Source organism: Leptodactylus fuscus, chromosome 1 (genome assembly GCF_031893055.1).
Source record: "Leptodactylus fuscus isolate aLepFus1 chromosome 1, aLepFus1.hap2, whole genome shotgun sequence".
In the NCBI taxonomy this organism is placed as follows: domain Eukaryota; kingdom Metazoa; phylum Chordata; class Amphibia; order Anura; family Leptodactylidae; genus Leptodactylus; species Leptodactylus fuscus.
The window spans coordinates 358,982,844-358,997,267 of NC_134265.1; the positions used below are offsets into that span (position 1 = coordinate 358,982,844).

The window sequence follows — 14,424 nt, forward strand, 5'->3', positions numbered from 1 at the left end:
TGACCAGGTTTCAACTCTCTCAGACGTACCATTCCTGAGATACAGTATTCCCCCAAAAAAATGACTTGCATTATCCAATAGAAGCTTGCAAGTTTTTCACATATATTCCAACTGCCATATACACAGTCATATGTCCCTTATCAGCCAATAGAAGCTTGCAGGTGCTTAGTATCCGCATGCACACAGCTTTACTCCAGGTTTCCATAACAACTCAACCCTTTGTCTTCACTGCTGTAGGGCATCTTTAAAAGTGCAGGGCGCTGTGGATGACACTGTTACATAATGTCACATACATTCAGCTTCACTCAAGGTTTCCATAACAACCAATCGCAGTTTTTTCACTGATATCCAAACTGAGATACACATGATCACACGACAATCATGGACCTATAGAAACTCACAGGTGTTTCAGTCTTGACATACACACAGCTTTACACCAGAATTACATAGCAACCAAGCTATTTATGACCTACAGTATCATAGTCAATAGCAGTTCGCAGGTCCTTAAATATTCAGTTGTATGATATCAGGAAATATAACTTCACATTTAATTTACCAGGTTTCCAAAACAACACAGCCATAACTAGACTGTACCAATATTGGGCTGCCATACTGGATGTCAGTATTCTCAGAAATTGAAACGTATTTATACTACTCATGCCTCCAAAAAGGAAAACTGCAGTTGGACGCAAGACTCCTACAGCAAAACACATGGCTGCTGCTCAAGATAATGAAAACTCTTTTCATGTTTTCCAATGAGAATCCCATCAGATCTCCTCATTCCCTTGGACACCAGACGCATCTTCCCTGGCAATGTCAGATGTTTGGCAGATCAGTGGGACCAGGACTAGGACCATGGAAGTCATCTACTCACCTTGGAGGTCACATTGTAGATGTTTTTTGAGACACTCTCTTTAACCATTTATCTTGGCGTTGTGAAACCTAAGACTTGTATAATTTTATATATATACTTTATTAAGTTGTAAGTTTCACCTCATGTCTAGATGATCCATTATTATTATTATTATTATTATTATTATTATTATTATTAATAATTTGGTCATAAAAACCCTATATTTTGGAATATTTTTGTACTATTGTAATTTTTAACCAATTAAAGTATAATGGATGAAAAACATTTAAAAAAAAAAAAAAATTCTTTGCAGTATGTGAATACATGTGTATGACTGTTAGGATTAGGTCCCGCAGGTTGTCATAGCGCACTGTGCCACCTGCGGGTCAGTCTAACCATCCAGCTTTCACCCTACTCTCATGCTCAGATGTATTGGAGCTGCTCACAAGCTAAGTGCCATTTCTCCCCTACTGAGCATGAGCGGTGAGGTCATCACCACCTCCCCTATTGGGCAGGGACTTCTCTTTAAATAGTGTGAGCCGACGCCCGCCAGGGGCTCACACTTCCACTAAAATTTCCTCAAAGTCCACGGAGTGAATGACAGTAGTCAGGGATAGGCTCCAGTACTCAGGCAGGTTGTCAGACTAGGCCTCTGTGTGGGGTTTCTCTGCTTCAATCTGGGTGCTGTTAGTTAGGACCTGTAAATCCTGAACTGCTAGATCTACACCAGGGCTAGGAGCGGTAGACGCCATTCCAGCTTGTAGATCTGTGGCAGGTATGGTCTCTGAGATAGCCTATGTGTACTGTCTGACTTCATGTATGGCTCCTAGATGTGTGCGGGAGCATGCAAACACCCCTGGTAACTCCAAGCTGTGTGCAGGAGAATGTTCTAAACTTCCGTGGTAGCTCCTAGCTGTCGCAGGGGTAAGTGTGTGTGTGTTTGCTGGCCTGGGTCAGTGTTAACTCTTGGCAGCTGTTTGTGTTTCACTTGTACTGATGCATCTGGCCAGTGAGATAAACTGGCAGGGTTTTAGTTGCACCTTGTTCACATGGAGTGTCGCACAGTACACACTGTTCACATTGGGTTCAGGCTGAAGTGTTCTGCAGTAGTTCACATTGAGTCCAGGCTGCAGTGTCTTGCAGTAGTTCACATTGAGTTCAGATATACAGCCGCCCACCATTGGGCCTGTGGACCTTGCTGTAGTGTTCTACAGCTAAGAGATTCTGTAGTTTAATATATATATATATATATATATATATATATATATATATATATATATATATACACACACACACACAGAACAGTAACAATGACTTGCACCCAGACAGAAATAACTATGGCAGTTCCTATACATGGACTCATAGTCCATGTGGAAGAATTTTTAAGCATCCACTACTCTAGCATATTACATGGACTGGAAGACCCCTGGATAGCATTATCAGTGGCATTTCCCCAGTCTGTCTTCTCCACAGACATATGGATGTAAAACACATAAAGTTATAGTTACATTTGTTGCAGTTGCATCTCAGATGATTTTTTTTTTTTATGAACTTGACCTTAGACTGTGAGTCGGAGAATACAAAAAGCCTACATTCACACGACCATCAGTGAAAATGGCTGTGAGAATGTAAATTTTTTCACGGCCGATAGCCCCCGACGTGCATTTGTTTTCAGGGATACCTAATACATTCAGTGTATGGAGGAATCCATGAAAACAAACAAAAATAGAACAACTATTTGCATTATCAATGGCAGATTTCTATCAGCCAACATTTGTCCTCTTGACAAATCTCAGCTGTGGTCAGCCAAAAATACACGAGCATGGCATAATCCTCCAAATATGGCCTATCATTTGTCAATTTGAGCAAACTTTTCACTTTGTGCCCTTGCAATTTAGTTGGATATGTTGATGGTGGGGTCATTGGTATAAACAATCCCTCCATCAATAGATCGACAGCATTAGGACTGGCTAAATTGAGGAGGACCAGTTGCAGTCCCATTCACACAGTCAGTATTAGATCAGTATTTTGCAGTGTTAAGCCAAAACCAGGAGTGGCACCTAAAATCTCAATCTGGTTTGAGATTATAAATACTGATGGAAAATACTGATCATGTGAAAGTTTCCTACAAATCCAAGAGTTAAAAAAAATTCAAGAGTAACTATGTCCAGCACGTTATACGTATGTGTCTTCTATGGACGATGATTTGTTTACAAAAAAGCAAAATTCTATGAGCAACATTCCATCAATTGTAACACGATGTAACGTAATAGCATAGAACAATGAGTTGGAGTCTCCTGATTTTACTTATAATATAAACATCAGATTTTGTGCAATCCCTGAGTCACCCTGCGGAGGGAACATACAGTATGTGGTCACGTCAGCTTCTCTGTGAGCATTATAGAATGTGTGGATATCAATTATTACCAATACATTTCTTATATAGTTTTTACCTGTAAAGAAAATCAGAGAAGGAATAAGAGGAAAAACTCACTGAAAACAGTAAAAACGTAAAAGACGGGGGTCATTATAAAACTTGTAATGAAACATTCCCTCATGAGCAGAAAGCAGACCTCCGATAATGACGTCTCCTGGCTGATAATATTCATATCTAAAGGCAGGCTTCAATCCAGACAACTCGCAACGAGGGGTTATACTTCCAAAATGTGCCAGAGGTACGAAGGTTACAAACATGTAAGAGACATAGAGAACAGGGGACAATATCATGGTCCAAACAAGGTCTGGTACAGCACAGACAGTGACAGCCCTGCAGATCCTCAGCACAGGTAAGATATGACAGTCAGCTCAGCAGCCGCTTATATATGTTACCTGCGACTGATACAGTAACTACAATCACCAGGAGAATAGAGAGCACAGGATAAAAAAAAAATAATGAAATGAAAACAAACTTCCGAGTTTACATTTGCAGATTTATAGATTGTTTTTTTCTATTTTCTCTTTCAAAAGTTCCCAATGTCTTGAGTTTTAACCAGACAGAATTTGTAGTGAAAGAAAAATTTGCAAAAAAATTTCTTTTACATATTATAATAACATTTTTTACAACCTCATGTACAGTTGTACGATATAGAGATGGTGGCCACTGAAGGTTTGTTTCATCCTGTGTTTGGGTGAAGCAATCCAATGGTTCGCCTACAACTGGAAGTGAAATTATTATACTCTGGGTTTCTTCAGAATAGGTGTAGGTTCGGAGAGGTGTAAAAAGATCAAACACATTCATGCTCACGTTCTGTTACCTCTTCGAGGTCTTTGCACAGTGTTAGGATTACATCCTCCATCTTGTATTTTGTCAGCCATCTTGTCCCTATCAAAGATAAGTAGTTTTTAGAGATGAGGGAACACTCTTCGGATCAACTGATCCGAAAAGCACGCACCCATAGAAATGAATGGAAGCATCTGTGACGCTGACTTTGCCAGCGGCCGGTTGGCGTCACAGGTGCTTCCATTCATTTCTATGGGAGTGTGCTGTTCAGATCAGCTGATCCGAACAGTGTTCGCTCATCTCTAGTAGTTTTGTCTCAAAAAGAAATTGGTTAGACTAATTAACATGGAGATGCCATGGGCTGTATACTATTGAGACTTTAAGCAAAAGTCCAAAGAAGAGAAACCCTTCTTTAGGTGATAAGGAAATGGTATGTTAATGAATCCTTATCCATCTGATCGACTTCAGGGCTGCACCTTTGTGTCAATGTAGAGTGTGTAAACACAGAATTTCTATAGTCCATTGAATGTTAGCTCCGAGACTGGCACCAAGTCTTTTGATTTCTAATTATCTTCCCAACCATGAGATATACATCTACAGTGACTGTGGGGTGGTAGTTTCCTGTTGGAATGTAATAAATACATGTAGATTACATTAGGCATTAGCCAATAAGCAGGTGCCAGGTTATGTTATCAATCTATAACCAATCCTGTCAGGCCAGCTATGTCATGATGTTAGAATAACCCAACCTGCTTTTGTCTGTATAAAAGCTACCTCTCTGTAACAATAAATTAGAACTCATATTGATACACCACCAGCTGTGTCTTTGTGATTTCTCCAGGCCTGAAGGATGGGTGTAGCCTATCCAGGCCTGTTATTTAATTTGAAGCTACAGACAAAATAGCTTTGGGGGTCTTGTGCCCCCAACAACAGCGTCGGCGTTCTGTATCTGCCTCCTGACGTCATGAAGCTTGGCATGTCCATGTCACCGCTGAGGCCCAATCACAAGCTTCAACAGTGACCCCTTGCACACGACATAACAGGAGAGAGTCAGAAACAGAGAGACAGACGTCATGAGCAGGACCAAGAGAGGTAACAGAAGGTGAGTATAAGTATTTTGTCATTTCCCCAGAATATAACTTACCACAACACATGTCCAGGTCACCATTATAGTTCATCCAAGATGAATCCCAAATTGGTTGGGTTTGTTAGAAACTGAACAATCTGGAAATTAAGCTCAAATCTGGTTTGTTACAAACCGATTGACCCATCTCTAGTGGAAAGGAGTAACTTGACTTTTTACAGAGTGATATCACATCGAAAAAAATCCATTGAAAATGAAATGAAAGAGTCAAGTTAAAGGGTTTTCCAAGACAATGATACGGATTGCTGAGACCTCTGACCTAGAACAGCGCCGTACGTTCTCTAGTAGCTGTGCTTGTTATTGTTGTATAGCCCCGTTCATGTGAAGAGGACAAAGCTGTAGCATGGCCATGTGACTAACGTACATGAGGAGAGGAAGTCAAGCTGGAAAACCCTTGTAACAGTCTGTACTACAGTGTTGTTAACGTGTTTCATGTCAAGTTATAGGGGCTTTCTGATCTGGGAAATTTATTACATGAAGCAGTGGGGGTACAACTGCTCAGGGTCTCGCCAGTCAGGAGGACGTGAGATTTGTGTCCTCCATACTTAGTAGAGAAGTTATCACTTAGTCATTAGACAGAACAATTCCATGTATTTAATTGGGAATGCCCGAGATAGGTGAAGTACAGCCAAAGCTCAGAAATACAGGTAGGTACTTATCCATCATACAATAATGGGAGACAGAGGACAGTGACCCCAAGCTTACAGCCAATGTCATTAAGAGCTATTTGCATTGTAAAGAAAAACAATGAGCCCTGGAAGTGATGACATGGCCCCCACAGAGCTCTGATGTCAACATCCAAGATTTCTCTCGTGCATCCCCCATACTCTGGAACTCCTTACTAAGACACATAAGACTGACCCCCACAATCACAGGCTTCAAGAAGGCCCTGAAGACTCACCTATTCGGGAAGGCCTAGAACCCCCAATAACACTACTGCCACCAACCCTCAAATTTAAAGCAGCATGGAATTAATATAATAATGTACAGCACCATGGAATTAATATAATAATGTACAGCACCATGGAATTAATATAATAATGTACAGCACCATGGAATTAATATAATAATGTACAGAGCACCATGGGATTAATATAATAATGTACAGCACCATAGCTCTCTTATCAATGCTTCTCATATAGTAGTGTTATGAGAACGCTGTATCATATAACGGTGGTTGATGGGAAAGCAGGTTTGCTTAGTAAACGGAGCATTCAACGCCCAATGAAGGGTTTTTCCAGTGTCAGGTTAACCTCTGAAGAGCTGGCCATTTGGAGCGGGGGAGGCCTTATACTGGACAAATACCGATCTGTTAATTTGTGTAGCACTGGGCTAACCAGGCATTTGTTTTTAAATAAGATATAAGCTGAGAAAGTTTGCTGCAAAGTTAGATGCGTCTGGACCTGCGTGCTAAGGGGACGTCCATGGCTTAGTGTGGATCCCAGGAACTCTCTATCCTCGCTGGCCCGCTTCTCCCAGCTGATGCGGGACAGATGATGTTTATAATTCCTGGTGAAGCTTTTACCTGTATATAGCTGTGTAATGTAAGTTGTTGGTGAGGATTCTGTATCTTAATCTCTGTATATTAATCTGTATAACTTGTAGCATACAACAGTGTACACAATATCACACTATCTTCTGTTATTGTTATGTAATCACTGATTCTGCATATAATAAAATTAATAAAGCATTCAGAGTTTCCTTCATTAAAGCCGTACCCAACCCCTTAAAATAGTTGGCAGAACAGATGGGGATGACTATAAAGTTACCGGTAACCTATTTGCCGATGGCATACCCCTTACTCTATCATTTAATGAGTCTTGTACACTTGACCACTTTCAGCTAAGTTCTCTGTACTTAATGTCAATTCTGCAAATTACAAAATTCTTTGCGCAAACTTATTGACCTGAATTTTGGATTTAAGTTAAGGGAGAACTTTTTCTCTTATCTTGGCATTGACTTCAGTAACTTTCTTTCTACATTATGTTTCATAGATGGGTTCCTAGGAGCCCTGACAGTATTCTACACTATGTTTTATAGATAGGTTCCTAGGAGTCCTAAGAGTATTCTACATTATGTTTTATAGATAGGTTCCTAGGAGCCCTAAGAGTATTCTACACTATGTTTTATAGGAGCACTGGCAGTATTCTACACTATGTTTTATAGATAGGTTCCTAGGAGCCCTGACAGTATTCTACACTATGTTTTATAGATAGGTTCCTAGTAGCCCTGGAAGTATTCTACACTATGTTTTATAGATAGGTTCCTAGGAGTCCTAAGAGTATTCTACACTATGTTTTATAGATAGGTTCCTAGGTGCCCTGACAGTGTTATACACTATGTTTTATAGATAGGTTCCTAGGAGCCCTGACAGTGTTCTACACTATGTTTTATAGATAGGTTCCTAGGAGTCCTAAGAGTATTCTACACTATGTTTTATAGATAGGTTCCTGGTGCCCTGACAGTGTTCTACACTATGTTTTATAGATAGGTTCCTAGGTGCCCTGACAGTGTTCTACACTATGTTTTATAGATAGGTTCCTAGGAGCCCTGAGAGTATTCTACACTATGTTTTATAGATAGGTTCCTAGGAGCCCTGAGAGTATTCTACACTATGTTTTTTAGATAGGTTCCTAGGAGCCCTGACAGTGTTATACACTGTGTTTTATAGATAGGTTCCAAGGAGTCCTAAGAGTATTCTACACTATGTTTTATAGATAGGTTCTTAGGTGCCCTGACAGTATTCTACACTATGTTTTATAGATAGGTTCCTAGGAGCCCTGACAGTATTCTACACTATGTTTTATAGATAGGTTCCTAGGAGTCCTATGAGTATTCTACACTATGTTTTATAGATTGGTTCCTAGGAGCCCTAAGCGTATTCTACACTATGTATTATAGATAGGTTCCTAGGAGTCCTAAGAGTATTCTACACTATGTTTTATAGATAGGTTCCTAGGAGCCCTGACAGTATTCTACACTATGTATTATAGATTGGTTCCTAGGAGCCCTAAGCGTATTCTACACTATGTATTATAGATAGGTTCCTAGGAGCCCTGACAGTATTCTACACTATGTTTTATAGATAGGTTCCTAGGAGCCCTGACAGTGTTCTACAATGTTTTAAACCATTTGAAAGTGTGTTTTTTTTTGTTTTTTTTTTAATGGAACTTGTCCTGAATAGAGATGAGCGAGTACTGTTCGGATCAGCCGATCCAAACAGCATGCACGCATTGAAATGAATGGAAGCACCTGGTACTTCCGCTTTGACGCCAGCCGTCTGCTTAACCCCCCGCATGCCGGGTACGTCCATTCATTTAAATGCGTGCGTGCTGTTTGGATCGGCTGATCCGAACAGTACTCACTCATCTCTAGTCCTGAACAATATCTTGGTCCTGAGCCACCCGAACCTGAGACAAATCTTGAGAGGTTCTCCCAAGTTGTTCTTTTTTTCACGTGTATGAAAAATAGATCAACTTTTGTTTTTAACATTGTCTGTTCTTTTCAATGTCTTCAGGTTAATGAAAAATACCACACATGATGCAAGGCGTTTTGTTTTTTGTTCATGGAACCATGGACTTGCATTGATTTGATACATTCATGAAAAAAATCTTCAAAGTTTTTCTCACTTAAGGACTGAAAATAAAAAATGATGTGTGATTAAATACACTTAAATGAATGGATATGTATACTATCTGCTAATATGTGTGAATAAGGCCTACAGAAGAGGTGAGAACTGATGGGCTTCTTGAGGAGATATATCAGGATTTTCAAGTTCTTAGCCCAATGATATTAAGATAAGATAAGATAATCCTTTAATAGTCCCACAATGGGGAAATTTCAGTGATACAGTTTCATAGATGGTACAGTAGTATATAACAAGAGAGAAACACATACAAGCTCATGGCAGATAGAGAAATCCTATAACTAAAAGAAAGAAACACAGACACACTGCAGGATCATTTAGTTCTCTGTGTGAAGTGATGTTAATAATACAGCCCGAATGTGGTTGGAGGACACGAGGAGAGGGGTCACAGCATGTAGATATAACAGGCAGAAATGTTTTTGCAGAGGTGGGGGACATATGCAGCTGTCATGATAACATGTGGCAGTTCCTTTGGTAGGTGGTGAGATCTCATGCTCACAGCTGATAGTTCGGTATCTTACATCAGCACTATTGTCCATTAACCACAAAAAATGCCCCAAATGTCCTTCATCACAAGCCCTTCCTCTTTCTTTCTTCTTACCACTGTGTTCTACTGCCCAGAGAGGTCTGAAGCCATCCAGGTAGACAGGCTGCTGCTCTCTTGCCAAGCTTCCATAAACACATGTGGGTGGGTGATGGTAGGTTCCCAGGTTGTAACAGAGTCCCACGTGTCCACAGTAAAAGAAAGAAATACCAGTCAGCAGTAGCATCTTCCCACATCAGCAATAGAAGTCCGCACTTCCATGCAGGTTTCTCCTCCAGCTTTGTCTGCATCATGGTGACCATGCTATCTTTAGCTCCTGGGGGGATGGTAACAGGCACATGTCCACACAGGAAACTCCAGCTCATCAGGTCTTGAGTCTTGTCCATGCTTTAACAATAGAAACAAAAGGAAAAAAAAATACTCCACAGGGTCTTCCATTCGACTTATAGCTGCTAATTAGAGGATTCTTGAAGATACAGACAAAAAGAGTGAAAAGGAAGATAAAGGTCGCTCTCAGCTTGGAAACCTGTTACAGTCCCCTTAGTGAAGAGGAGAATAAATAGACTACCAGCCGCCAAAATCTCATGCCCCTAGAAGGGGGTGTGGCTGTCGGAGGAGGGTGTGTTTATACAAATGCTATCATTATGAACAGAAGTAGTAATAAACATAGGGTTAATGTAGTATGACATTGTAGCAGAGTTCCAAGCTTCTATTGAGCTATCTGGTGGGATATCAGAGGGTATTAGCGCACGTCATCCCAGGTTCTACAGTGTGCTGGGTCCTGCAGCGAATTGAACCGTGAGAAGCACCGGCCACGGGAGTGAATTGCGGTGGTGTACGGGAATTCCATGTAGCCTATCGTTCAATCCGGGACCCAAGGTATGTATGTGTGCAATTTCAGACAAATCCGTTCGCCCGTGCAGGTGTGATTGAGGAACAAACATCCAAACACACATACTTTCACCTTTATAATATTAGTAGGATTGTTGTTCTTATTGTCTGTACATTTAGTGGCCTGAGGAAGACGTCAGCTCGGCATCCTTATTCTTATTCTTATTCTTATGGTAGAGTTGGAAGGGACCTCAAGGGCCATCGGGTCCAACCCCCTGTGAGTGCAGGTTTTCCTAAATCATCCCAGCTATATGTTTATCCAGATTCTGCTTGAAGATTTCCATTGATGGAGCGCCCACCACCTCCCGTGGCAGCCTATTCCACTCTCTCACTACCCTCACTGTCAGAAAGTTTTTCCTAATGTCTAATCTGTATCTCTTTCCCTTTCGTTTCATCCCATTGCTTCTTGTACTTCCTTGTGCTAATGAGAATAGGGGAGATCCCTCTGCACTGTGACTACCTTTCAGATATTTGTAGACTGCTATTAAATCTCCCCTCAGCCTTCTCTTCTGCAAACTAAACAATCCCAGTTCTTTTAGCCGTTCCTCATAGGACATGGTTTGCAGACCTTCCACCATTTTGGTTGCTCTTCTCTGGACTTGCTCCAATATATCGATGTCTTTCTTGAATTGAGGCGCCCAGAACTGTACACAGTATTCCAGGTGTGGTCTGACCAGGGAAGAGTACAGCGGAATAATGACCTCTCTTGATCTAGATTCAATGCTTGTCTTAATACATCCCAGAATTGTATTAGCCTTTTTTGCAGCAGCACCGCACTGTTGGCTCATGTTGAATTTGTGATCTACTATTATGCCCAAGTCCTTTTCCCCTATGCTATCACTTAGTTCTATTCCTCCCATACTATATATGTTTTTTACATTTCTGTTACCCAGATGTAGAACTTTGCATTTGTCCCTGTTAAATCCCATTTTGTTGGCCTCAGCCCATTGTTCCAGTGTGTCTAAGTCCTTTTGAATACACTCTCTCTCCTCTCTAGTGTTGGCTATTCCTCCTATCTTCGTATCATCTGCAAATTTTATGAGTTCCCCAATAATTCCATCGTCCAGATCATTTATAAAGATATTAAAAAGTACTGGGCCCAGAACAGAGCCCTGCGGCACCCCGCTTTTGACTTTCTTCCAGTTGGATGTGTAGCCATTTAGTATTACTCGTTGTGCCCGATCATTAAGCCAGTTGTGAATCCACCTAACGGATTTTTTGTCAAAGCCATACTTAATCATTTTTTCAATAAGAAGGTTATGTGATACTTTATCAAATGCCTTACTGAAGTCAAGATATACTATGTCCACGGCATTCCCTTGGTCCAACCATTCAGTGATTTTGTTGTAGAAGGAAATCAGGTTAGTCTGACAAGATTTATTGGTCATAAAGCTGTGCTGGCTCTGGTTAATTAATGCCTTCCCATCCAGGTACCGAAGTAAATGTTCCTTGACAATTTGCTCAAAGATTTTTCCTGCTATCGAGGTCAGACTTACCGGCCTGTAATTTCCTGGATCGTCCCTTTTCCCCTTTTTGTAGATGGGGACAACATTTGCCCTTTTCCAATCTAAAGGGACCACTCCTGTCTCCCATGACTTACCGAAGATTATAGCAAGGGGTTCTGTTATTTCCTCTGCTATCTCTTTCAGGACTCTAGGGTGTAAATCATCTGGTCCTGGGGACTTGGTTTCCTGTAACTTGGCTAAGTGCTCTCTTACCAGACCTTCGCTTATAGTCAGCTTGGAGTCCTCCTTCCCCTCATCTCCATCACCATTAATGTCGATATTTCCATTAGTTTCTTGGGAGAAGACGGATACAAAATATGAATTTAGTAGCTCCACCTGCTGTTCCACCATGTTAACTGTTTCTCCTTTGTCATTCTTCAGGACTCCAATGGTCTCTTTCACTTTTCTTTTGCTTTTAACATATCCCCAAAATCCTTTTACCTTACTCTTTGCCTCTTTTGAAAGCTTCAATTCGTGTTCAGCCTTAGCTCCTTTGATGCTTGTCTTGCAGAGTCTGCAGACTGCTGTGTACTCTTCCTTAGGTATAGTTCCCATCTTCCACTTTTTGTATGTTTCCTTTTTCCTTTTTAGCAGGTTATGTAATTTTTTGGTCATCCATCCTGATATTTTTAGGTGCTTCCCATTTTTCTTCCTTCTAGGTATTGTTAGTTCCTGTGCTTTAATGATTTCCCTACGGAAGATTTCCCACCCTTCATGTGCATTTTTGTGCTTAAGAATTTTGCACCATGGAATTCTGCTAACCCTTGCCTTCAGGCTCTTGAAGTCTGCCCTGCTAAAGTCGAGCCTTGAAGTCTGTGTCTTCTCAGGTCTTCTTCTTCTTGCAACCCCAAACTCAAGTATAGCATGATCGCTGAATCCCAGTGTCCCTGCTACCCGTAGTCCCTTAACCATGTGCTCTTTGTTGGTTAGGACTAGGTCCAAAATGGATGTTCCTCTTGTGTTTTCTTCTACTAGCTGGGCAATGAAGTTGTCTGCTAGAGAGGATAAAAATTTGATGGAACCTTTACTCTTGGCTGTGTGGGTTTCCCAATGAATGTCAGGGTAATTGAAGTCTCCCATGATCACTATTTCATGTTTCTTTGAGAGCGTGGTCATTTGCTGTGAAAAAATCTCATCCATGTCTTCTGTCTGTCCTGGTGGTCTGTAATAAACGCCTAGTATGATGTCCTTATCATTGTTTTTCCCTTGAATTACTACCCAAATAATTTCCAGTAGATTATCATTCTGTAAAACTGTAATTTCTGTGGAGATGTGTTCTTTTTTAACATACAATGCAACTCCACCCCCTCTTTTATTAGTTCTATTCTTTTTGAATAAGTTGTATCCTTCCATCTGTATGTTCCAATCATGCATGTCGTTCCACCAGGTTTCTGTGATGCCGATGACGTCATAGTTTTCCTTGTGTATCATCAGCTCTAGTTCTCCTTGTTTGTTTCCCATGCTTTGTGCGTTTGTGTAAAAACATTTCAGATTGTGCTCTGTTGTATCCTTTTTTGGTAATTTCCTTCTGAGTATCCTGTCTTGGGTCCTCTTTACCACATCTAGTAATCTTGTTTAGTATGTCTTTTAGCTGCATGTTCTTGTCTTTCTTTTTTCTTCCCATCCCCTCTTCTTCTAGTTTAAAGCCCTTCTGATGAGTGTGGCAAGTCTTCTGGCAAATATGTTTTTCCCAGGTTTTGTGAGATGTATCCCGTCTCTAGCAAGGAGTCCATCGTAGAGGTAATTCACGCCATGGTCCAAAAATCCAAATCCTTGCTCTCGGCACCACCATCGAAGCCAGGTGTTTACCTCTAGTATTCTATTCCATCTCCTGATGCCATGACCATCAACTGGGAGGATTGATGAGAATACTACCTGCGCATCCAGTTCCTTCACTGTCTTCCCCAAATTTTCAAAGTCTTTATAGATAGTTGGTAAATCATTTTTTGCCGTGTCGTTTGTACCCACATGTATCAGTAGGAATGGGTAGTCGTCCTTGGAGCTGAGGAGGCTTGGTATCCTATCGGCCACATCCTTGATTTTTGCTCCTGGGAGGCAGCATACTTCTCGTGCGGTTAAGTCTGGCCTGCAGACAGCTGCCTCTTTGCCATCCAAACGCGTAACCATTCCTGTGCCATTCCTGTCTGTCTTTTGGGACCATTAAATGAATAATTAATTTATCTTTGGCCTCCTTGGACTTTGTGCAGTGGCGCTCTCTACACATCCCGGGTTTGTTTCTTTTTTTCACATCAATTAGATTAATTAGCTTGGGTTTTTTGACAATGGACATTCCAGGATTAATAAGGAAATAATTGACACAGATTTCATGGGGGCTTTAGACTACACGAGAGGACCTGGAAGACTTACACTGGTGTCATTTGATTTGGTCAAAGGCATTGACTATGTTGAGTGGGACAACGTCTAGGCTGTACTGGAGAGGTATAACCTGGTGGATGGGATGTTTTTTATCGGCCAAAGTTCAAGGTGGACTGTGTAAAATTAATCATTAATTATAATGCTTCGTCTACGTTTCATCGTCGGAGGGGCACATTGTAGGGATGCCCTTTGTAGCCCTTGCTGTTTGACCTTACAATTAAACTGTTGTCATAGATCATTAGAGG

General features: G+C 41.0%; 1 protein-coding gene across 1 annotated transcript in view; it reads right to left on the minus strand.

Moving 5' to 3' along the window:
- The window catches only part of LOC142185743 (vomeronasal type-2 receptor 26-like), a 29,175-nt gene extending 28,373 nt beyond the window's left edge, over positions 1–802 (minus strand). Inside the window, exon 1 of the mRNA XM_075261098.1 lies at positions 702–802. Coding sequence (XP_075117199.1) covers positions 702–802 — 101 coding nt within the window. The remainder of the gene's footprint in view (positions 1–701) is intronic.
- Between the last annotated feature and the right edge of the window lie 13,622 nt (positions 803–14,424).